Source organism: Tachypleus tridentatus, chromosome 10 (genome assembly GCF_004210375.1).
Source record: "Tachypleus tridentatus isolate NWPU-2018 chromosome 10, ASM421037v1, whole genome shotgun sequence".
NCBI classification, from domain to species: Eukaryota; Metazoa; Arthropoda; class Merostomata; order Xiphosura; family Limulidae; genus Tachypleus; species Tachypleus tridentatus.
This window is the reverse complement of record NC_134834.1, coordinates 136,942,080-136,969,538: the sequence shown is the minus strand read 5'-3', so window position 1 is coordinate 136,969,538 and position 27,459 is coordinate 136,942,080. Positions and strand designations below refer to the sequence as shown.

Sequence of the window (27,459 nt, the reverse complement as noted above, 5' to 3'; positions counted from 1 at the left end):
CCCACTCCATCTTCGACATATGCTGATACACCCTGTTCCACTTCTACAATGGGAGTGCAGAAAGATCTCTTGGTGCCTCCAGCAGTGTAGTTTGCAAAGCAACAGAAGAGTATTTTGCCTTCCATGGTTACTAGAGTTGACAATTCTATATTTGTTCTAATCTCTATCCTCACCACTCCTTCCAATTGCTCCCCGAGTTCACTTCCTTTGGCTCCTGGTTTGGGTGTTTCCTCAGGTCTGCCTTCTTCTTCAGCACTGAGATGTAAAATTATTATTTCCTCATGCTCAGTTGCTGGAGTCTTCATCCATGGGCAGAGACCTGTCTACTCATCCCAAGGCAGGATTCTAGGAGATCAATAGACCTCCTTCCAATAAAGAAAGTAAAGGTGGTCGAAAACAGAAGGGTGACATTAAGAATCGATTGAGTTTTATCTCTCCTCACAGGAAACGTTTCTGAAACCTTCAAACTACCATCCAATTGCTTTGATGAGCTGTCTCTGTAAGATTTTAGAGAGGTTGGTTAATGATCATCTTTCTGGTTCTCGAATCAAACAACCTTCTCTTGCCTACCCAGTGAGGGTTTCAATGACAGCACTCCATCATGGACCACTTGATTTGACTTGAAACATCAATTAGGGAACCCTTTCTCAAGCAACATCTTGTTTCAGTTTCTTTACATTGAGAAGGTTTATGATACTATGTGGAGATATGGAATTTTGTGAGAACTCCACTCGCATAGATTGTGTGGCCATTTGCCCATTTTTATCAATAAATTTTAATGGAAAAATGATTCAAAGTTTATATGAGTTTGACACTAACCATTCTTTGCCACAGAAACTCAGAGCTCCTCAGGGTTGTGTCTTGAGTGTCACACTTTTCATTATAAATATAAATGCCATTATTAAAGTCCCTCTTACAGGTGCAAACAGACTCTACGTCAATTCCATATCTTATGTCACTCATCAAGCATGAGGTTTATTGAGTGACAGCTACAGATTGCCCTCAGTTGCTTACTGAAGTAGACCACAACAAACGGTTTTACTTTTTCTCTTTCTAAAACTATTTGAATGCACTTTTACTACCAACTGGGTGTTCACCCCAATCCTGAGCTCCACCTTAGTGAAGTTGTGCTTCCTGTGGTTCCCAAGGCAAAATTCTTGAGGCTTATATTTGACCATAAGTTGACTTTCACCCCACACATCAAGCAGCTATGCATTAAATGTTCAAGGACACTGAACATCCTCTGTGTTCTCTCTTCCATCTCTTGGGAGCAGATTGATGTTCTATGCTAAAGATCTATTGTGCCCTCATTTGATTGCAACTGGGCTATGGGTCTGTTTACATTAGTTGCCTAATTGTAAAATAATATATTCATAACTCTCTTGAAGAGTTCTTGGGACACACATAAAACTGATAGACTGAAGGGTAAGAAGCTAAACAACAACACGAATCGCCATCTGTTGAGCACTGTACTTAACCAAATAATGAGATATTACTGTTACCCCTATAGTGCAAAGCAGAGTTTTTTTATAGATGTAATTGAATGTTAAAAAAATGGACCATAGATTCAAAGTCTAGGAAGTTAACCACTTGGCCTACCTTCTTAAGAAATAGAAAATTTTGTTTTGCTACTTCATAAATTATTATGAAGTTTTTTGTTTTATGAAAATTTTATACTGAACAAAGTGTTAATGCTCACATACCGTATCCATAAGAAAGAAAGAAGGATATTTATTGTTACATTTTTCTAACAAACAAAGTGTGCTTTTTTTGTAAACTATTATTCTACATAATCCTATATTTCTTAACTGATGATTATTGCTTAATATGTGATTGTTGAATATGAAGGTTTGTGGTATATTTCAAATTAAAATTTTCATGAAACTGGTTAATTTTAGCAAAATTTCTATATTATTTACTGACACAGGGAAGTAGCTCATTAATCTAGTATAGTTATCAGCCAAGCTTAAAAATGTTTTTGTTACTAAAAACAATAAACAATTAAAATTTTTTGCAAAAGAAAGAATACTAAAAGTAAGTATTGTTTGCCTGAAGTTTAAAAATTTCTTTTTTTCTTAGTATAATTGGTGTTGTTCAAATGGTAAACAAAGAGGATGGACCATTCACAAAAGCTGATGAAGAGGCCTTTGCCACATTTGCTTCTTATTGTGGACTGGCCTTACATCATGCAAAGGTGATATTTTTCAATTTAAAACTGTAATTTGTGTAAACAGAACTAAAGTGTATATAATATATAACCATATGTATATACTTACATTCCTTTTCTGGGCAGATAAATTTTATATTTCTATTTACATGAAGATGAAAGAGAGAGTGCTCTGAAAGGCTAGGTACAAATATTAAAACCTATTCTTGGAAACTCATACTGTCACCTTGTGACTGCTTGTTTGTCATACCTAGTCTATAGCAAAAATATCACTAAGAGAAAAGGTACCCAAATGATGAAATAATACATTATAAGCTTTATCAGTAGAAATGTGAGAAAAGGTATAGTTAATTAGCTTTGCCAATAGTCTGGTTGATTTTGAGCTCTTTTCTAAGAACATAGCTTGCTCTGGTGAAACATTATAATTATATTTCTGTGGTATTGAAAAGGTACATAATATTTCTACCTTTTTTCTTTTGTCTGCAAGAGTAATGGTGGTAAAAGGCTGCAATTTGCTACACTGACTGAATTATTCTCACAGAATTCAAAAATGGTCTCAAACCAAGTTTATCTCTCTTAGGATTTTCATAGTGAGGTTGTAAAATCATCCAAAAAACCCAAAATTGTAAAAAACATTGGTTTATTTAATAAGTCATAGCTCTAAGACTTAATATGATACAAAGCTTAATTTTGTTTTCAAATTTCGTATAACATATCAGTTGATAAATCAGCAATTGTTGTAATTAAAAGTCTATTAGATCTCCTGTAAAAATATTTAGTGACATGCAACTTTTTATGATTTAGCCAAAAATAGCCCTACTTCAGGTCACAGTTTGACCATGTCACCAGTTATTCAGCCTTTTCAGATTTTTAACATATATTCTTACATCTCTGAATATGATCTACAAAAAAAATCAGGATGGTGTTCAACCTACTTTTTGAGTTGTAATTTTTTAAAGTATCCTCTGACCATACGTTTTTTATTTTAAAAAAAATTCAGTTCAGGTGTGTTACTGTGTGCAAATATATCCATACAATTTTGAAAAATACCTGTCAGAATTTTATGAATCCCACTGAAATATTCTAACCAGCCTTTCACAATGTTAAATAATGAAGTTGTAAGAAACAAGAAAGAATTAGTTAATTTTTGAACAAATTTATTGGCATAACTAGTTAGATCACATGGCAATGCAAATATATTGTGTATGCATTACATTTATGCAGATATGGCTGAGTTTAAGGTTCATAATATAATAAATACAAAGATAAATCAGATACAAAAAGCGCAGTGCTACAACAGGGGATAACTGGGAAAGATTATAGTCACACCAAACTGCAATAATCATGACAATGAAATGTTTGAAAAACTGCTTTGGCAATAAATTAGCCTTAACAACATCAAATAAACATTGCTTTGTCCAGACAGCTTGAATAAATTTCTGAAATTCGAGTTTGATTATGTTGAGATCACTTTGACTTAGAACATAGTGGCGAGCACTACTGCCTTGCACGGTAGGTGCACTTATCAGACAAAGAGAGGCCATTTTTGAATTCTGTGAGAATTCTGTCAGTGTAGTAAATTGCAGCCTTCTACCACCTTCTACTCTTGCAGCTTTAAGCAGCCAATGTTGCCTGAAAATGAATTCTCCAAAAATAAAAAAAAATTAACTAATTTTTACAGGGCTGTAAATCAGAAACTATTAGAGATATTAATCTAATATTTGGCAATTTTTCATTATATGGGTAGATGAGCACATGTGAATTTTTTCAAGGCATTCTGTGGGGGTCACCTGCAGCCCCTGGATGATTTGACATGGAATGACCCAAAGTTATAATATTTCTGGTGAAAATATAACACAAAGAGTTAGTCAAACAAAGAGTTTTATTTCTCCTTTACATAGCATATACTTAATTTCATATTTTGCATCCTAAACTCAAATGCATGTCAGTTCCTACACTGAGACAATCATTCATCAAGTATTTTTTGATAGGTTATTTAGGCAGAGTATTCATGATGAAACTTTGTAGAATGGACGACAACTGCCTGTTGTGGAGATACAAGTGTGGAGGACAACGTTTCAAAGGTCTTCTGCCTTTCGTCTTTAAGTTAGGTCGTTTGAGTTCATGTTCATATTTACTTTGACTTCTGCCTTTCGGGACAGGACCTGGCCGTTCTCTCCGGTGCTGCCTTTGCCTCGGTCTAGGATAACATTAAGAATGACCTCCTTCACCCAAAAAAGAGTAAAAAATTATTTAATAAATAAATAACTAAAACTAAACCTAATAACCTTTCACGAAAGGGGACGAAGAAGAACCACAACGTTCCTGAACACCCTAGTTGGAGAGAGAATTCTTCTGATTTCTCTCTCACTAAACTAAACCCCTGCCACGTTAGTTTGAGTTTTGAGTTCACACACACTGACTTGAAGATAAAAGGTAGAAGACTTTTGAAACATCGTCCTCTACACTTGTGTCTCCACAACAGGCAGTTGCCATCCATTCTACAAAGTTTCATCATGAATACTCTGCCTAAACAATTTATCAAAGAATATCTAAAGAGCTGTTATGGACCAGCCTCTATCAAGAAGATCAATGACTACAATAAGAACCTTACAAATCTCTCACACTGATCTAATCATGTGACCTTTCTACTATGCTGCAGGGATCCCAAACTTTCTGAAACTCAAAGAAACTACTTTCACTAGAACTATTAAGATAAAAAAAGGTTCTCAACAATAATAGTAGACGCCTCCTAAGACTGCATGTAGAAGAACAGAGACAGAAGAAGCACCATCTAACCAAAAAATTGGGATACAATATACTGAGCTTCAACAACTTTTCTCCTCCAACATTAGAGCACTAGATGTCCTAAACCTCTACATCAAATGCCATACAGCCAACCTAGAAAACATCAAGAAGAAACAAGTTCAAAAATTCAACACACTATTCAAGACAGATAATCCTACATCTATAAACATAGTTCACAATTACAGTTTGAGAGTACTAAGTACTACAGAAAATAAGATCCTTAACCTAGGTCTAAACTTCTCTATCCAACCTAGCATAGTTCCAACTGTTGACACAGCTGCAATCTTAGAATCTGCTGCACAAAGCCTTCTGAACACTATGGCTGAACAATTTACTCATCAAACTTACACCATCCTCAGGAAGGCCAAAAAACCAAAACCGAACATCAATAAACACGAATGCAGTGCACTGAACCATCTAAAACGAGATAACAACATCAAGATTCTACCTGCAGATAAAGGAAACAGTATAGTGATCCTAGACGTCAATGATTATGACATAAAGATCAAACAGTTACTAGACAAACACCAGTATAAAGAGATCACTAAAGATCCTACAGAAAAGACAGAGAGACTCATCAATAGAATGCTGAACAAACTAAAGAAACAAGGCTTAATCAACAAAAAACTAACCAAAGACTTAAGATCCAAGGAAAATTTCCCTCCTCAATTCTACAGACTACCTAAGGAACACAAACCTAATATAACTCTAAGGCCTATCATCAGTGCTCTAAACTCACCTTGCCATCACCTGGATACTTCCCTAGTACCTATCTTATCTCCACTACAAGGAAACAATGAACATCACATTCAAAACTTGACAGATTTCATAGGACAACTCAGAAAGCTACACATCAAATTCCACAGATCTATTTACCAATGTTCCAACCTCAGAAATCCTTCACATCACCAGACAACGACTGCTGAATGACAACTCTCTACCACACAGAACAGATATGAAAATATGCGCCATAATGGAACTAACAACCATTTGCCTACAATCAACCTGTTTTCAATACAACGAGGAATTTTACAAACAAACAGATGGTCTCGTCATGGGATCATTACTCTGTCCAATCTTCATGGAAGACTTTGAAGGAAAAGCCCTTTTATCCACACCAATAAAAACAAGTTTCTACAGACATTATGTTAATGACATTTTTGTTATTTGGCCCCACGGTCATGAAACATTCCAGTCTTCTTAGAACATCTAAATTCTATAGACAAAAGAATCCACTTCACCATGGAAATAGAGGAACAAAACAGTCTATCGTTTCTTGACATACTCATCATCAAACAAGCAAGATAAATAACCACAACTGTATATAGAAAACCCACCCACACGGACAGATACCTACACTTCCAGTCCAATCATCGAACCTCAATAAAACGTGGCATTATCTAATGCCTAAACAAAAAAGCAGAAAACATTTGTGATAAGATATCCATTGATATGACAAAAGATCGTAGAGAGTTTGAAAAAGAATGGTTACACTTTCTCCTTCATCAAAAACTCCTGGAAGAAGACCACAAGAGAAAGAAAAGATCAGAAAGTTACCACCATTTACCAACCATACCTACAACATTTCAGTGAAAAACACAAATGCACAGCCAAAAACTTCAACATAGAAGTCCAGTAGAAATCCTACAATACCTTAAAGTCTATTCTGGTAAAAACAAACAGTGATCTACCAAAGAGAATCTCAAAAATATCATCTATGAAATTCTGCATTCCTGCAGCAACACATACATTGGAGAAACAGGAAGAAAACTCGTGACAAGAATAAAATAACATAAAGATAGTACAAGACTCACGAAAACACAAAATTCAGCCATTGCAGAGCATGCCACGTCAACTTGACACAGAATAAACTGGGAGAAAACTAAAATAGTCGACACAGACAAATTCTGAAAGACAAGAAAAATCAAAGAATCATTTTATATTAACACTGTTAAACCTTTACTAAACAGAGATTCTATATTAGAGGTGAGTAATGTGTGGCTGCCATTGGTTGAATCTACTGGAAATCTCTTCTCCAATCAGAAACAGTGATAATCCAACCAATCATAACATGCTCTCCACAATCCCCCAGGATACTATAAAAGACTGACGACACCTACACACATACTGACTTGAAGACGAAAGGCAGAAGACTTTTGAAACATTGTCCTCTACACTTGTGTGTTCACAACAGGCAGTTTCTGTCCATCCTACAACGTTTCATCATCATTCTTCAAGTTTCCATGACCTACTTCCATCTAGACTTTTGTTTTCATCCTTTCATTGTTAGTACTGTCCAATTAGGGCAACCTCTTGCTTAAGAAGAGTAATTTACAGCATTTCAAATGCACATTTTTGCATGTTGCATGCCACTACAAAGCCTTTCACTCAACTCAAGAGCTTAGCAGATTGGTTTGGCTTACAACACAGTATTGCTTGGACAAAATACTATTGGGCAAGCAAAGTAGGCATTTTTCTAGATGGCAAAACTTAGATATAGAGAGAAAATAAGTAGTAATAGGAAGAGAAAATTGGAACTTGAATAAAATGAAAAAGAAAATAAATGAAAGGAAGAGAAGAAGAAACATAAGGGAGAATAAGATAAAGTAAAACAAACTAGAAAGGAAAAGAACTCTCATACAAATGAAAGTAGTTAGCAAAACTTACAGTGCCAGTAATGTCAATGCAGTAGAGAAGCGTTATATTGTATTTTATTATGCCACTGCTTATCTTGTTTTCTGAGTTGTAGGTTCCAGTAAAATGAATGTTATAAACTCTTACAACCTAAGCTCTGGTACTGAGTAAAATGACTTTATTGACAACATTAAAAAGCAAACAGTTGAAGTGCTATTAAATACATTTTGTACTTAAATCCTGCATAGGGCAAATAAAGAAAGATATGATTAAAATTATTATCAGTTTTAGTTATTTAGTATTTCATTTCACCATCTACCAATTAACAGATTGTGTTTTGCCAGCTTAAAGGCTGTAAACCATAAGTTTATTTTTTGTTACAAATTCAGTCATCAAGAAACTTTTTACCAGTAACTTAAGTCCTAGTTATTGTAGGCTGTAGTGAGAATTTGAAAATATTATGCTCATGTACAGAGTTAATTAACATCTTTTTAAAGGAGATAGATGAGCAATAACATAAATAATGTGACAGTTCTGTCTTAACCACTGTAAGCCTGTATCTTAAATCTGATTAAAAGTGCAATGAATTAAAAAGAAACTTTAAAATGGTGATCTCTTGGAGACAGTCCTATATTTTAAGAACTCATCGGTTTTGCTGAATGCAGTCGTTCTCTGAATATATACTACCATAAATGCTTTGTTAAAAAAAATTCAAGAATACATTGGTTTTTAATTATTTTAACAAATTAAAGTGTAGTTTATTTTGTACTTTACTCTGTACTTTATTTTAATTTAAAACTTTAATACCCATACCAGTTGTCATGAGAATACATATTTACATCAAGTAGATTTCTCATCATCATGAGATTAAAGTGTGTATGATTATTAATGTAAAAAACAACAATGTTTGTCTTACTAGCAGGAACCTACATTTTTTTCTTGCAGTTATATGATAAAATTCAACGATCTGAAAAGAAATACAAGGTGGCACTAGAAGTCCTCTCATACCATAACACATGTACAGAAATAGAAGTAAATGAGATTAAGCAGGCCCCTGCCTTACCAAATGCAATTGCTTTGCATGAGTAAGTTGGGCATATAAATTTGATTCACTTTTTTACAATCTAATTAGACAAAGAAGCAATAATTAACTAAGAATTGAACAGAGAAAAACGTTTCTAATTAGAACTTTGTTTTTGATTTCTGAAAGACAAGATATAGATAGTAAGTGTAATCAGAAGATACCGTTCAAACAGTCTGTTTTGTTTGGTAATCAGATATTTTTAGCAATAAATATTTTTCATAGGGATAAGCTAAATGCTTTCAAAAGAAAACAACCTTTGTTTTAAAGATGCAAACTTCTTACCACCTGAAAATGCTCCTTTCCATGATTTGAAGTATCTAATAAAAACAAGGTGGACAATTTTTATTCAAATAATAATCCATATAATTATTCTGAAATATGTATTTGTATTATACAATCACAATAATTGAAATACAATTATTTTATAGTGTAATTTTAACAAGTCTGTATGACAACATGTAAGCTCTTTTGCATGTATTTATTACTTTGGATTTCCTGATATTGACATTGTTATTTTTCTTCTTTTGAGGATGAGGTTGTACTGGACAAAAACAAAATTCAGTTTATAAAACTATAACAACAATAGAAATCCAAAGTAAAACTTTCAAACAATTGGAATACAAGTTTTATCTAGTGAAAAAAAAAAAAAAGAAGCTAATAAATATGTTCCTGGCCAGGACAGAAGTATCAGTGTTATTAATTTCAATAAATAAAGGAATTACAAAATGGAATGAGAGGAAGAAAATGCCAAAGTCTGAAACAAACAGTATTCGAAAATTAAGCCACTTTAATTACAATATCAAGTAACAATAAACAATAATTTGGCCTAACTATATCATTAAAGATCAAGGTGGTGTTTTTAGTTAGTGGTAAGTCCATAAGGTTACATCTCATGTGAGTAACCAACTTACATAATCTTTCACCACATTGGTGTCTGTATATTATTGTTAAGGGAAGCATTTGTCAGTTTCATAATACAAACATACTCAAATTCAACGTACTGGAACTAGAATGTGAGTTAATACTTTGATGTAAATAAAAATTCATAGCTGAACTAAATGACAGAAGGAATAATAAATAAATGGTAAACAAAACCATAACAAAATGAAAGTAGAAATTGCTGTCTCACAATGTTTGGTTTTACTGTAGCATAAAAATATTTAGCTCCAGAAATGTTATCTGTGAAACAACATACACAATCTGTCCCTGAAAAAGAAAGGTTTACCTACAGAAAGCACTCAGGTTATACAGTTTTTATTTCATCAAATCTATATTATTTATCCACTATATTCTTATTAGTAAAATGTTTAAAAGACTGTAGAAAATAGATTTGAGGTTACAACATAATAAAAGTTCAAAAAATATTTTTGAGTTAAAATATAAATATTACAGTTAATGAAAAGTAAACAAAACCAGAATTCAAACCATATTAATTGCCAATAGAATTATTTTTTTGGTGGTGAAAACATACAGTGGTATGTATTGTAGGTGTAAATCATATTCATTGATACTTTACATTTCTGATGATTCATAATTGCTTTTATCAGTTTCAGGTTTTGTCCATACTCCTTGGACTCTGATCAAAAGGTTTTAGCAGCAATTCATATGTTTGTAGAATTATTTGGACTTCAAAAGTAGGCAGCTTTCATTTTTATAGTCATTGGACTTCAAAAGTTAAAATGTTGTTATATATTAATAGATTTATGTCAATTTAAACCTAACCAAATAAAAAATGTTATTAATTTGTCTGTTTGTATAAGATATTAAATCCTTAAGTTTCACCTTGTACACTCACATTAGTTTAAACTAAATCAAATATTGTTATATTACTAATATATCTGTACAATGAATTGCATTCTTAGGTTTGACCAAGACAGTCTTGTTCGTTTCACCCTAACAATACGAAAGAACTATCGTCGTGTTCCATATCACAATTGGGCTCATGGATTTAGTGTAGCTAATGCTATGTATGTTATCATTAAAAAATCACGGGGAACTTTCAAGCCTTTAGAGGTTAGTCTATAGTATTACTTTTTCAAATTGTACTTGCACTTATGATTTTAAAGTACAAAGAATTATAAAGAAAAATGCTACTACTGCAATGGCCTATATTTTTGTTAACAGTAAAAATTATTATAATTTAAAAACAGAAATACTTTTCTTATTCTTTCATTGAAACAAAGATATGTATAATGCTGTAGCAATGCCAATATTTTCAAATTTCATTTGCTCAAGTAGGTTATTAGAACCAGAGGCTACTGATCAATTGAAAAATCTATTACATCTCAAGTTGCAATTTCAATGTTGTTATAATCTTTCAAACCATTTCCAAAATGCTATTTCAAATTACAAGATTAAATTTCTGATTAAATACTTAATTCATAGTATGAAAAATGAATTGAGCTTACAATTTGTAGATATAAAATTACATTGTGTTAACACAGGAAATATCTTCATTTCTGCAGGAATTGGCACTTTTTGTAGCATGTTTGTGTCATGACTTAGATCATAGAGGAAAGACTAATCAATTTCTTGTGAAATCAGCATCTCCATTAGCTGCTATCTACACTACATCTACATTAGAACATCACCATTTTAACCAGACTGTGTCTATCCTTCAGGTATTCCAGAAAGTGCATAAGTATTTTATATCACCATTCTAACCAAACTTTGTCATCCTTCAGGTAATCTGGAGTCAATCCTTAGTTATCTTTTACCACCATCTTCACCATATTATGTCTATTGTTTAATTAATTCAGAGACAGGTTAAATATTTTATATTTCTTTGTTTGTTTGAGAGAAAAGTAACAATGAGCTCTCTTCCATGTCCACCTTGAGAAATTAAATCCCAGGTGATAGGATTATAAGTTCATAAACTTACCTGCCACTTAACTCCTAGGGGTATTTTATATTTCAGTTCAGACTTTGTTATCCTTAAATAGTCCAAGTGACAGCTAATTGTAAAATATTACCATTTGAACCAAACCACCTTAATCTGTAAATATTTGTATAAATGTATGCATGTATACAAGTGTTTTTATATATACTTTTATGTGCCTCTGGTTTATTTCTTTATAGCAAGATGGACATAACATTTTCAAGAACTTAACTTCAGATGAATACAAACAAGTAAGTACCTTTTCCATTTCTCTCTCTATTGGATAACAAACATTTTCTACTGGAGAATATCCAGGTGATTCAGGGTAGCTTGATGGCACTCATTTGAAGAATGTAGTCAGAATTTGTCCATCAACTCTGGATGTTGAGTTATTGTAGTATCTCAACATTTTATCAGCACTGTGCATAAAACCATGCAATCAGCTCCATGCAATAAATTTATGCTGTGATGTTAAGTATACTTGGACAGTTTAATGGGTAAAAGGCATACATTTTTGATAACTTCAATGATTGACTTTATTGTGATGGCATAAGATTACACATACATGTTGTTCATATGTTGTGAAGACACAAGTATAGAGGATGACGTTTTGAAAGTCTTCTGCCATTTTTCTATAGGTCAGTCATCCTCTACACTTGTCTCTCCACAACAGGCAGTTGCCTTCCATTCTACAAAGCTTCATCATGAATACTCTGTTAAAACAGTCTACCAAAAAAAAGCTGTTTGTTCTCAATATAATTGCAGTGAATTGCACAACCTTTGCTTCATACCCATGCTCACCTCCTCTGCCCAGAAGTCACAAAACCTCCATGTGCTTAGTTTCCTAGAATGTTTGAGACGTCCCTTAACTGAACAGAAAAAGGATGGAGTTGGACACCTCTCTCTCATTTACCTCTCACTCAGTCGATCACTTTGTCTCACACTGTGCACAATCAAAACAAAGTCTAGTCTGCTTCCTCATGTCATAGCCACAATATAATCAAAATCTGCAAAACTTTGATTTTTTCAAATCTCTAGTTCTGTAAACGTAAATTCTTTGAAATACTGACTGCTTCCATTTCAAGTAAAGACCAAAAATCAATCAAACAATTTCTGTTATATTTGTGGAAAATATATTTACAGTTTCACAAAGGAAAAACATTACACACAAGGTAAAGGTACTTTATGACTATTTTGGGTGTAAAGACAAATACTGGGTTCCAAGTTTTGTTTTACAATTTTCACATCTGGCTTGATACAGTGAGCCCAATGATCATATAACTGACTGTTATTTTTGCATGTCTATTGTTTCTGGATATTCACACAAAACTAAACATTACATTAAATATCCACATATTACATCTTCAATAAAATCATTACCTCACAGGGATGGTTTACTAGTGCTGCATTCACTAGCGAATTAGATAACAGAAAAGTTATCTTGTGAAGAATACAATGAATTATCTTCATCTAGTAATTCTATTTCTGTGGCACATTAGCATAAACTGCCTCATCTGATAACACAAGAGCTAAATGATGTGATTCATTCTATCAAAGCATGGAGAACTTCTTGGCTCTTGTCTACAGTAATGGAACTTATTAACTCCAGGAACAAAAGTTTTGATTTACCAAAGTTGCATTACAGTATGTAAGACACTTTGTGTTTATATTCAAATGTCAATGTACTAATGAAAGAATTAGGTAATAAACATCATCCTCAATAATGGAGACTTTTTATTGACTGGAGTTAGTCTGAAAGCTTTATTTTTGCACAATGGGAACATTAAGCCATAAGTTCTCATTGCTCATGCTGTGAACATGATAGAAATTTATCAAAGCATACAGATTATAACTGAGGCCATAAAATATGGTCACCACAGGGGAACATATTTGCTGATTTAAAGGTTATTGCATTCTTGCTAGGTCTGCAGAGTAGGTATACCAAACATTGTTGCTGCTTTTTGTGTTTCCTTGAGAGCTGAGATGATAAAAATCATTTCAAAAAGAAGGAATGACCAGTGAGAGAGAATTACATACCAGAGAAACAATATTGAGTATCAGCCTTTCAATTAATAAATAATGTTATTAAAAAAAGTTAGTTTCATGATATACAAGAACATTTTGAAAGAATCTTTCAAAACTCTAAAATGAGATGTGATCAGTAATTTTCAACATGGTTTTTAAAATCAGCATTCTTAAATTAATCAGAAAGAGTTGAATTTTTTTAGTAGCAGAGAAAAGAAAATGTTGTTGTCCAGTGTTATTAAACAATAGGTAAGCATTTAATTAACATATTTGCTTCACATTGTGTTATTAATACTGGAAAACAAAGTAATTTCTGAGTATGAAAATAATCTATAAATAATTGTACCATTGGTGATTTCAATATAAAAAACACTTACACAGCATATGGGTTGAACGGCTAGACTAGTCATCCCTAATTTAAAACTGCTGACTAATAGGAAGGCAACTAGTCACCAACACTTACCACATGTGTGACTACTCTTAATCACTTAGTGGATTTAATGACCTCAGTTAAAATTAGCTAAAGCTGAAAGTGTAGAGTGTGTTATACAAAACATGGTAGCTCAAATATTGAATATTTTGATCCATAGCCAAGGACATTCACTACAATGCCACATTTAGTTTGACTAAATAAATGAAGAACTAAATTAGCATTTCTCAAGCATAAAACTTTATAACTTGTACTGAAACATGGTTGTTTAAATAGAATATCGCTTTTGATATCTAAAATAAGAAGTTTTAACTTCTAAAAAAGTATCTAAACCTGGCATATATCACCCATGCAAGTAGCTTTTTGTACATTACTGATATTTTGGTAGTTAAATAGTTTCCTATTGAAATGTTATTTAAAATATATGATTGGTATGATTTGTGAAATCTTTCAATAATGGTTCATGTTGACCTTCATATTTTTTAATTTTCAAATTGGCTATATAAGCTATTGTTAACAACATTTTCAAGTTTTTAGCTATTTTTGAATGTCTCTAGTTAAAAGTATTAATTTTTTTTTATTTATTGGTTTTTAATTTCACATATTTTAGAGTTAGTTTATTTTCAATATATGCATCCCATATCTCATTGATTTTTGTTATGTCTGATTTGTATTATCTTTGAGTGTGTGGTTTAGGTAGATTTTAGTAAGTTGCATGATTATATTGAAACATTAGTCACATGTATAATGTTCCCAGGATTATATGTTCTTTATAATGAATGAATTATTTCTTTGGTTGTTTTCAGTTAAACCTGTTACTCGCTGTCTTAATTATTTTAAGGTCAAAGAATATATCTAATATTGAATCTTAACAGATTTGTGTGTGTTGTTTTAAATATGTTGCTAATTGATTTATTTTAAGGTATTAGGAAATATCAAGCACTGTATCTTAGCAACAGATTTGGCATTATTTTTTCCAAACAAAGCTAACCTAAAAGAAATAATAGATGATGACAGATTTGATTGGAAACATCCTGAACACAGGTGAGTACTTCTGAAGTTAAAATATTTTATGTATAATAATATATATGCATTTGTAAGTAGAAATTAGAAAAAGACACTTTTATACATACTTCTCATCAAGATTTAACTGTAAATTCTATTTAAAACATTACTGTCAGTTAACCCTAAGTGCATGGATAAGGGTCAAAGTATGCATTCCTCAACTTTGTGGAGAGTGCCATTCAACATGGGATTTTTTAACTTGGTGTCAGAGTTAACAACTTTTCATTTTACCCTACAATGCTGATTTCACAACATTTCTTGTTGAAGAAAGTACAAGATAGTATACACAGGAATACTGGAGAAAATTTTAGATATACCTCTAGAAATTTGTGGAGTTTATTTAAATGCAATTTTTCAAACTGTATGAACAAGACTATTTTTCTTCTTCACATTAATATTAACTTGCATTCCAACTGTCCCCAGGTCAAACACTGATACGTCTTTGAATTTGCAGTGCAATAATCGTGGGCTTGATTTCACTCAGCAGACTCAATAGGTAGCCCAATGTGGTTTTGCTATAAGAAAACACACACGAACACACTTCAACTTGTCAGAGTTTGAGTTTGACCAATTTTGTCATTTCAAAGACATATCTTAAATTCAAAACACTTATTCACACATCTTATCAACAGACTTCTTTTTATCAATAAAAACATTCCACATTTTGTGAAAATACACTTCATAAATTTTGAATTATATTAACCATTACTTCTTTAATACAGGGTCAGTCTATTAAAGGAACACCAAGACACCTTAAGTAACATACTAAGTATAAAAGCAAATAGGCAAACTTTGAGACAGAGATCTAATGTTGTTATGCAGCATTTGTTACCTTCAAATAATATATGAGGTTCTTACTTGTTTATGATTTGTTTAAAGTACAGACATTTGATTCCAATACAAGAATTATTATGTAACTCGATGCTCTTTAACCTTGCTTCAGAAAATTCTTTTGAAAGTGTCTGTGTTCTGTTTTCCATGTGAATAAAATTATTTTATCTTTATTAGAAAAAGTTGCTATGATTTATTGCAATGTTTTTGCCCCATTAATGAGAATTTTTTAATCATGTTAAAAACTGTTTTTAGGCTTCTTCTTGAGGCTATTGTCATGACTGCCTGTGATCTTTGTGCTAGTACAAAACCCTGGGAACAGCAAGAAAGTACAGCAAAGGTGATCTTTGAAGAATTCTATGAACAGGTAACATTAAAGTGACTGTATTTACCAAATAGAAAAAGAAAACAATTATTAATTTTAATTTAGTTCAGTGGAGCTTAATTAATACTTTTTAGGCTGTACAGCTCAAATAACATATGACAGTAAATATCCTTACAAAAAAACAGTCGAAGGTTTACTGTTATTTGTTTAGACTATCATTACTTTTAATCAAATTTTTAATAAAATGCTCTCCCAGTAGCATAACAGTAAGTCTGAATGCTTACAATGTTAAAATCCTGGTTTAGATACCTGTGGTTGTTACAGCAAAGACAACACAATGTGTAGCTTTGTGCTTAACTACAAACAAACAACATTACAAATATATGTTACAAGGCCCTGAATATTCGTGCTCTATCATAATTTGTATTTCTAAATAATATTGGGGGAAAAAAAACAAACTTGCACTCTTGTTATGAGATTTTATCTTCTAACAATACTCATAATGGTTTATGACAAAAATGTCCAACAATGAAAAATTATGGTTTCCCGTAACATTATAATAAAAAAAAGCTATGTAATATAGCATTGCAATGCTTTCTTAATAATCATTATGTAGTAAACTACATATCACTTCATTATTGCATGGCTGATAATTAACTAATAATTATAATTTTTTAGGGTGATGCTGAGAAGGCACAGGGAAGAGAACCATTGCCTATGATGGATAGAACAAAACTTCATGAACAGCCTGCTTCACAGGTACAAGCTCAATGGTCTAGTAGTTTATTCCTTTATTATACTGATCTCTAACTTTGAGAGAAGAAAACCACATTAATAAATTGGTCTACAGTAACAAAACACATGGATCTAATAGTTTTTTTGTTTTGTTTTTTGTTACCTATTATCTACTCCTAATAATTTCTTAATGTATAGCATTAATATATATTTCTAAAAAGGCAATACACTATTAAGAATCCAACCTACTAATTTCCACCTGTGTTTTATTCAAATGTATCTAAAAGTTAAAGAATAAAACATACTTCACTTCTAGTCACATCCACAGAAGTAAATCTTGAGGAACTAGAAGTTTTTTCTGCACAAAACTTGTGCCTGTTTGTGAGAGAACAAAGCTGCTCGTTCCACGAAAACAAAAAAACTTCACTCTCAGTCTAATTTAAAGAAATCAAACAAGGGTCTCAAAATTTCTCTCTGGGCTATTCAATATTGTAAGTCACTAGGAGTATTCTGGGAAGGAGGTTTGGTGGTTGTTCTTAACTCAAGCAACACATGTAGGCCTAAATAAGCCATGTGTCAATAGCAATTTAGTATGGTTGCATGCTGTTAGTTTTTAATAAGTGAAATTTCTGCTGCATTGTAACTGTAAAACTTGTAAAAACTAAATTTTGTATATAGATTGAAAAACTACATATCAAATGGAAAAAGTATACTGATATAAATTATGACATATTCTGTAGTTTTTGCATCATCAGGTTTAATTTTTCATCACTATCAAACTGCAGTTGGCATTTGAAAGATGGATAATTTGCACCCAATGATTTCTCCCCCTTCCAATGTCTGTATATAATCAAATTTGTATCAGAGGAAAATCCTCACAAACAGGATCAAAATACATAGATTTTACACTTTCTTTCTATATTATTCTAATATCTGTGTAAGATAGGACAAAAGTTCTTTGACAGCCTAATGCACATGTACAAAAGAAATAATTCTTGTAGTAGAATATGAAGATTCTCTTTTCATAATTTTGTATTATTCTGTACTTTCAATCAAACCTCTTTATCTGCGAGTCTTTTCTTTATTAAACACTAATTGTCTTACTTTTGTTGGTACTCATAGTCTGCATTACATTAACGTTTTATTATTATATTTTCACAGGTGGGATTTCTAAAAGCCATATGTCTGCCTTGTTATGAGCTTCTAGTAAGCATAATTCCAGAGAGCAGGCCAATGTTAGATGGTTGTTTGTAAGTTTTTGATATTCATTTAAAAATTTGTTGTAACTTCTTATCATCCTTAAAACAAGTTATTCTGAGTATATTTTCTCTGCAACTCTTAACTTGGTAGATAGGGGATTATTATCCAACCATTTATAAAAATAAATAATTATTTGCTAATCTAAGCTTTTTTATACTTTAAAATTGGAGCCTAAAATTAATTGAGATTCTACTGATGTATCCTTGGTAATGTTAAAATTATTTTTTTACCTTATATAAATATTAACATTTTCAGTATATGCTGAAAAAACTGAACTTTGATGATTAATCTTATGTCATTGTATGAAAAGAAGCAAGCGACTTCCTTTTGTCAATGTTATGGATGTTCTACACAAATACCTTAACTATTCTGTAGCAGTGGCTTTGGATGTTCTGTACTTTTCATACCAATCTTAACAGATGCTTAAATTTACTTATAGTCTTTCTATAAATAATCAATAAGAATGTTATAGCCATTCCCCAGAACTTCTTCACATAGGTCGTCTTTATATAATTGCTAACTATCCTATGGTAAAGCTAAAAGTCATGTCTATGCAGTTAATAACTATTCTGTTTGAAAGCTAAAGCTTTAAAGTGTTTATGGCCGTTCTGTGAAAAAGCTGAAAATCAACACTACATAGTTAATAACTATTTTGCTTAAAATCTAAAACTCCACTCTACATAATATATACCTATATTACAAAAAGCTGTAACTTATATATACACAATTAGATTATTGCTCTTCTATAGGTTTGGTTTTGATTTTTTTTAGCATAAATCTACATAATGGGTTATCTGTGCTTTGTCAACTACAAGTACTGAAATCTGAGTTTTATCATCATAAGCCTTACTGCTGAACTAGTGGGTTGGGCTATTCTATTGGAAATATAAAACCTTGTTTTTATGTAGTCTATGTCAAGTTTTGTATAGGACTGGATTCTTTACAGTAGGTATCTGTGGTTTATTAGTGATCATTTTATAGATTAATTGGAATAAGATGGTCTAACAAACTACAGCAGGTGCACAACACTTTATGAGAAAATGTAACAAAAATCATGAAAAGTTCAAGAATTTACAAAAGTCATTTTTAAAATTAGAATTTCAAATCTATTTGAACAGATCTCATTGAGCACATTCTAAAAACATAGTTTTACATATTTTTTTCTGTTATTAATAAAAGAGCAAATTAACAGAATTTTCAAGGGAGCCACTTTTTTTGTCTCATATATTACACCCACTAATGGACATTATGATTAAAAAATATTAAATCAAAGCAACAAAAAAAATTCAAGAGGGGCAAGTAACATAATGTAAAATCACAAAACTTGTACAGCTACTTTGCTGAACAGCTCTTTTATGAGAGGCATTTCACCCAGTGGCATCTTCCCTCTAGGTGTTGTCCTTTGAAAGATGTCACATGATCTGCAGAATCTGATAATATTTCCAATGTCCCCTGGCTAATGAAATTTGCTGATGATGCCGTGGTCGATCCAGTACAGAAATCCCTTCCAGGCTTTCCAAAGTTTCTGCAGTGAAGATTCTTTCTTCTGTGGTTCCTTAAGTTCTCTTAGACTTAAATTCAGAATGTCATCTTTTGAGACATTCAGTGGCTTGATGTCTTGATTGATTTTTTCTTGACTTCTTGTGGTGACTGCAGATGCTTTGCCAGCCTTCTTTCTGTCTGGCTCCTTAAAACTACTACTGCCTAGTATATTGCCTATCACCATCTCATAGCTGGGTGCTTTTGTACACATGGGCTCAAGGTTCTCATGTAATATGGAATGTCTACTTTTATTCTTGCTACAGGAAACTTTCTCACTATCCCATCAATCAGCACACACAGGTGTACCTTGCCCATCATGTGGCCATTAAATACTAGACTTTCTTCTCCCCAGTGGGTTTGGTTCCCCTCGGTAGACTCAGCAGATAGCCCAATGTGGCTTTGCTGTATGAAAATGCACACACACACTTCTCCCCAGCATAGCCTTCACCTACCAACATGCTGTAGCTTGTTGACATCTCTCAATATCTGTCACGTGCTCACTCACCACTGACACTGCTGACTCATTTACTAACTTTACTAGTACATTTTGACAAATAATCTTTAAATGTTTACAATGTATAGGTATATACATGTGCATATGCATGTAGTATATACACATAGGTTTTGTTCAGTAGTAGGTTTAAACACAATAAGAAAACACTTACAGTGTTGCACATTTTCATTACAAGACTGTAGCACAGTCTGATTCTTGACTTACCATATCACCATCTGAGGTCTTCTTATTCAACCTTACTAAGACAAAATAAAAATTCGACACTAGAAGTTGATTAAGGCAACCTTAATAGTGATGTATGATTTTACAAAAATCATATGTCACTCATTCAATTACACCACCATTCCCAATTCACCCCTGAAGAAGAGAGGTCAGTCTTTTGAAAGTGCTCAAGTTAAAGGGTTTTTATTCACTTCTGTTAAGATTTCTTGAACCTACGTGTTTTTCTTGCATCATGAAAGTAATTAATATAAATATTTGAGAGACATTTAATATAATGACTATAAATATGTGCAGATGTCCAATATAACTGTTATTTTTAGAATGGTTGTAAGTTTTTATACAAGCAGCCAAAATAATGAGCTTAGAGATTTTTACATATTTTAAATGGCAATAGGTTTTTTTAGAATCATCTTGCATAAATATATTAAATTTATACATGCATTCTATATAATGACCACAAACCTTTTTCACAGATAGTCTATACAATGGCTATGGACTTTTATTTACATATTCCATATAACCATTATAGGAAGTTCTCATCTGTTTTACCTAGTAGCAAGAAATATCTTACTATGTAATTGTAAACCTTTTACTGTTACACTACACTATAATTGTAAACTTTTGTACATATTATATAGAGAACATAAAAGTTTGTAATTGTAATATTTATTCAACTAGGGTAAGGCCTATTTTATAAATGCTACAGTAGTTGCAAGGATTATGAAGTACTTACTTTAACTGTAGTCATTGCAGTGGTCACTGCTGAAGTTTAATGGGTAAAAAAATTATAAGGTATTTGAAATTCGTGTAAATTAATATTTGGGATGGATATAGCCATTCTGTATGATTAGGCTTTACATATTTGTAGACTACAGGATGATTACTGACATTTTATAGTTACATAAAATGGCTGTAAGAGATTTTCATAAGTGTTGATTTGGGTCTGAACTCATGGATTTTTTTTATTCCTTTCAATGCTATCACCATGCAACACATAGGTTTATTTTTCTGCTACTATTTTAATTTATATGGGTACTTTGGTGCGGTATCTAGTCAGTCTGCCAATATTATTTCAAAATGTAGCAGAAAAAATAAAGCTGTGTGTTAAAATGTGATAGCATTCTCATTGACAACTATATCTTAAACAGTGATAGCACTGAAAGGATTAATGATAGAGAAATATGGTTCTAAATCCAAGACAAAAGTTCATTTATTAGATGTCCTTGATGCATGCTTCTCTAAGATTGAATTTCTGTGGTTAAAACTGACTCGTGTGTTACATGATAGAAATTATTTCTATGCATAGCTCTCAGAATTAGTTTTAGATAATTATGATTTCTTCATAAAAGATATTTTCATGATCTAAAGTTATGATAGCTAAATTTGCAATACTTACAATATTATGTATAACAGGAGGCAAGGTGTAACATATTTAAAGATATGTGTGGATTTGTAATTTAAACACTACTTAGCATAAAACTTAACTGTTAGTTGGAGCTATCTTCAGTAAAGTATTAGCTGTTTTAACTAATATTTGTGTTATTGGTGTTTAAACCAGAAGCAACCTTGCTCAGTGGCAAACATTAGCTAAGCAACAAAGTAACTCACTGGAGAATCAAACAAAGGCCATTCAGTATGAGGAAGAACAAGTAAGAGAAGGAGAACAAGTTCTAGAAGATTCTAAAGAAGAGAAAACTAAATGAAAAATTTGACCAAGAACATTTAAAAAACAATGAAATGTTTATACCAGAAGACCAAAAAAATAGTTTATCTAATTAGTAAAATACATAAACATTAACATACAATATATATTTCATTTACACAACTTAAACAGAAATATATCATTTATAATGCCTCATTTTTAATAATGACAGGATGCTATTTCCGATGGTTTTCCAAATTATGGAATGATTTTATAGCCTGTATTCTTAACATACGTTTTTATTCAAAATTTGCCTACTTCTAAGATTCAGTACAAAATCTGGACAACTGTTGTGTGTCTAGTTCCAAATCCATATAGTTGTTGTGATCCCAAATTCAGTTTGTTTGACTATTGCAAGTTTCAATTCAAAGTTTGTCACATCTTTTGGACTTCATTTTAAATGTGTTATAGTTAGTTCTAAGTATTCATGCATAGACACAAGTATTGTAATTATGCTAACATTTGATCTACCAATACTTTAAAGTCACTTCTGAAAATTAGTATTTAAAGATATAAAGTCTTCTTTATTATCTGAGCTATTACATTGATGGATATAAAACTCTTGAATAGAAGAAAATATGAAAACTTAAATGTTCATCTCCTGAAAAACACATGTAATGCATGTGTACTCTAGATTTGTTTATATTTACTATTTCATTGAGTATGCTTTGAAGATTGTTAAATTCCAGTTTCTTTTAGTATTATTTTCTTGTACAAACTATTTATACCACGCATGAACAAATGATGACCAAGTTGGATCATATAACTCCCTATACCTTCTACAAATACTTCATTGAATGTTTCCGATTCTCTACTTGAAACTTTAGTGATGTATTTAATGTTAAAAGAGATTTAATTGGCTTAGAGCAAATAATAACAGTTCATGATTAATAAAGAACTCTTCAACATTTATTAAAGTTCTCTACGTTCTTTACTTATTTTTAAACCCAAATTTCATACTTACAAGAAATAAAGTACAAATTTAAAATCATGATTGTATAATTAGTTTAAAATGTAATGACAAAGACATTCACAACACTTATATTGGCATTTAGTACTTAATTCTAATCATTAGGAGTAACTGTAGAGCACTAACATTTCAAAATGAAACTGACTTGATCTTAAATCAGAGTATAATAAGCAAATTCTCACTGAGATTCATTCCAGACTACTTTCATCATCAGAATTCTGAGCAGTTTGTTTTAAAACCATATTTTTATTGTAATGATTTTTTTTGCTACACAGTTGTAGAAGATAACACTAACATTTCAAACAAATTTTGCATGATTTAATTTATTAAGTTATAATATGTACTATCAAAACAAAAAATTTTCAACTAATCAAAATATTAATCTATGTAACATACAACACTCCAGGTAATAAATCTTTTGGAACATTGTTACATCACTTGATTTTTTTTTAAATTTAAAACTAAATTTTAAAAATTTAACATTGCAATTATTAAGATTACAGGGAAGCATACTTCTTTGTAATGGAAGATTAATTTTATGAATTTTATAACCTCAGAATATTTGTGTTTATGTCAAATAAAGTTTATGAACTCAGGGAAACATGGGAAATATAGTTTTTGGTTAAAGTTTGTTCTAAATTATTGTGTTTGTTTTTAAATCTTAAAACTGATATATACACACACACATAATGATAAGTATTTCTGCCATTGGAAAACAAATACCATACCTTGGCCAGCTAAGGAGTACAGTCTCAAATATCACATTGACTCTTTTCATTTCAAATATTGATTCAGTTGTGTTTTATATATCTATTAGTATTCCAGCACGTTGTTAGTTATCAAGAAGAACAATTTCATATTTTGTTGCTTAGCATATAATAAGGAGTAAAACATTATCAGAGAAAGTAATTATGATGAATTACACATTTATATCTTATATTAAGGTCAAACTAATATTGCTTTCAGCATTGGGATAGGTCTACTCAGTACAAAGATATTTAACAAGTTATATCTTGCAGAGTAGTTTTAAATTTCTCTGAATAACTGTGTTTGTGAAAACTAAATATAGCCTGTATAAGATGTAAAATACTAATGAAGCAATCTTTAGTATAATACAGATCCAGTGTATATTCTTGCTTGGTTGATCATTCTACCTCTTTAACTGACTATCATCATCAAAATGGTATACAAGACTCTTTAAACCTAACACCAATTACTTCAAAGGTAATGTCAGATTTACACAAAACATCTAATGCTATCCACATGGCTTTTCATACTAATTCAAAATTAAGATATCACTGGAGGTAACAGTTGACTGACCAGTTGAAAACAGTGCTATCAACATCATTGCACAATGTGCAGCATTAGTCAGACCCTCAGTTGGTAGATCAGAATGACAAAGAAAAGACAGCTACAATGAAAACAACTTAATGACTTTCTTGACACCATGTTACATGAAAAATGAGCATATCAGAATAACAGAAAATTTTTAATAATAATACATTAGAAATAGAAATGTAGAAAAGCATGGTATGTATGCTCACCTACCATAGTTTTCCTCCCACCCCTTTACTTCAGGCTTGCCCTTAAGCTGAAAATTAATTTTAACTTTATAAAATCTATACATCTGCAATGGCCAAAAGAGTATAGTAACATTCTCTTACATTTGTAAACACTTAAATACAAAACAGATGGCACAACTCTTAAAGAAAAGAAATCCATATATAAAATCAAAGTATTTTAACAAATATGCAGCACATACTGAAAAACCCTTAAACAGTAAATACAATTAAATTTCACAATGTTTAATTTAGAAAAGTTATAACACTGATACAGTTTGTGAATTCAATTAATAATGATTAGTTAAAAGTATATAAATTGTTTAAAGTGAGCTATACATTGATTACACTGCAAAATGAAAACATAAGATAGCCCACTTCACAAGAATAAACAAACAATATAATGACAAAACCAAAAATGCAGAATAAATCCTTTAACAGGGAAATATGTACAATTTGCATGTTTAGCCCTTCAGTAATTAAACAATAGTTCAATTAATAAAAAGATTCACCAAATACAAAGTAAATTAAATACTGAAATTATAAAAATAAAAGCACTAGAAAACTAAACTTCAATATATACAAAAGTAAGCATACTTTTAAAGATAAAGAGGTAATTGCAGTCAACTGAAATAGTTTATCTACAGCCCTTTTTAACATTAAACTTCAATATAACCCTTTTAATAAAGAAAAATAAATAGATCCTTAAAAAGATAAAATGCACATTCATATGAAATACTACCCTTTATGGACATAAAAGTTTAGTAAAAGGAATGAAGTAGATTATAATTAAAATATAAAGAAAATTACGAAAGCACATATCGTACTACAACAGCAAATTAATACAGTAAAAATATACAATATGTACATATATGTATTCAGTCTAAGTCAGGGGGGTCGCAAATCCTTGGCAGGGTAGTCGCGTAGTCTTGTTAGAAGTAGCTTGGGATAACATTAATTTTATTTCATCAATTACATTTTCATGCTCTTACATTTTTTTGTTTCGGTGCAAAGCAAAACGTGTGCTACGTTAGTTCAATGTCATTAGGTGATATTATGGGTGTATATATGTGTGCCTGTGAGTGAATGTGTATGTGTCTGCAACTGTATGTATGTGTGTACTAGTAAGTAGCGAGTATGCGAGTGCACGCGCATGTACGTATGCTTGTGTGTCTGTTTAGCTGTGATTAAGTGTGTGTGTGCTTGCTGTCGACACGTGAGTCACATGTCCGTTGCTGATTGGTGGATGACGAATCGCGCGACTGGCCACGCTCCCTTCCCTCCCAATACTTATCCCATCATTACTTTACCTGCACCCCCCACAAGTAGTCAGTGTAAGATCTACAGTTGCCAAAGCGTTCATTATTCAACATTTTTATTTTATTTTAACAAGGAGATAAGTAAGCAGTAGAGGTGAGTTGTGTCCATGGCTAAACGGCGCAGATACTCAGAATGCTACCTCAACATTGGCTTCACCACTGTGCTTGCCAACGACGGCATCGAGAAACCAGTGTATTTTGTGCCATGCTGTCCTGACTGCAGAGTCAATGAAACCATCAAAACACAAGAATCATCTCGAGATGAAACATCCAGAACACGCAAAAAAGGGTTTGGATTTCTTCAAACGGCATGAACACTGTCTTAAAAGCCAAAGAATTGATAGAAGTGGGTCGTTTCAGCAGCAGAGTGCAGCCGTAGTGGAAGCTTCATATGAGATTGCATTTGAAATTACTAAACAAAAAAAGCCTCAAACGATTGGGAGATTCTGCGCTTGGAGAGGGTAAAGGAAGGACATACCTCTGAAAGGCTCTTGATTTCTACGTATACAACCCATATTTCGCTTCATATTTTGGTAGTGTTTTTACTATTCACTTCGAGTTTTACGCCAGTAGACACAGAGACAGAAGACCTTATTACCATTTGAATTAGCCCAAGACAGGAAGTACAACTTCGCTAAACAACGAGGCGACATGCCGGCCGGGGAGTCGGAGACCAGGGAGAGCGATGTAGCGTCTGAGACTGAGGGAGCAAGCCCGTCTGTTTCAGGGACAAAAAGTAAGTCTAGTGACTGTGGCCAAATAGATAATGAGGATGTAAAATTAAAATCTTTAATGTTCGTAGCGGAAAAGGAACTAAAAGCAAGGTTAGCGCCTATTAAAGAAAATACTATTAGGACTAGAAAAAAAAGAAAACTAGTAAAAGATATTATGCCTTCATCATCTGAAGATAGTGTAGCTAAGACTACGGTTATAGACTATAATATGCCAACAACTAGCAGTTCTAGCAACCCAAACCCCACCCTGGATATTCCACAACAAACAAGTTCAGACAAAGACGAAGTTCTTTCTGACGACGAAGGCTTCACGCTTGTGCAGACTCGAAGTCAGAAAAAACAAATTAAACAAAGAACAACCACCACAGACACACATACACAACTCGCACCAAAATCACCTAAGCACGCAATTATAATCCAAGGAGTTCCTGGTAGTTTCAACCAACCACAATTAGCCAAAGAAATATACAGGTGCAAACCTAACACAAAGATTACTAATATTAAGCGTCTGCCCAGAGGCGGTGTTCTGGTTCAAGGACAGGAACCCGCTGACTTTAACAGTCTACTGAAAGCTTGGCCTTCAGACGCGTTCAAAACAGGAAACATTACAATACACCTACCAGGAACTAAACCAACACCGAAATCTTTTGTGATA

The 27,459-nt window shown here is 32.1% G+C and overlaps 1 protein-coding gene across 1 annotated transcript in view; it reads left to right on the top strand.

Annotated features, from left to right (window-relative positions):
* LOC143230419 (putative 3',5'-cyclic phosphodiesterase pde-5) overlaps positions 1-24,323 on the top strand; it is a 43,999-nt gene extending 19,676 nt beyond the window's left edge. Inside the window, exons 8-18 of the mRNA XM_076463942.1 lie at positions 2,080-2,194; positions 8,555-8,694; positions 10,241-10,327; positions 10,556-10,706; positions 11,159-11,314; positions 11,772-11,822; positions 14,949-15,070; positions 16,178-16,289; positions 16,926-17,006; positions 18,144-18,232; positions 22,079-24,323. Coding sequence (XP_076320057.1) covers positions 2,080-2,194; positions 8,555-8,694; positions 10,241-10,327; positions 10,556-10,706; positions 11,159-11,314; positions 11,772-11,822; positions 14,949-15,070; positions 16,178-16,289; positions 16,926-17,006; positions 18,144-18,232; positions 22,079-22,223 — 1,249 coding nt within the window. The 3' untranslated portion in view covers positions 22,224-24,323. The remainder of the gene's footprint in view (positions 1-2,079; positions 2,195-8,554; positions 8,695-10,240; positions 10,328-10,555; positions 10,707-11,158; positions 11,315-11,771; positions 11,823-14,948; positions 15,071-16,177; positions 16,290-16,925; positions 17,007-18,143; positions 18,233-22,078) is intronic.
* Positions 24,324-27,459: the final 3,136 nt, after the last annotated feature.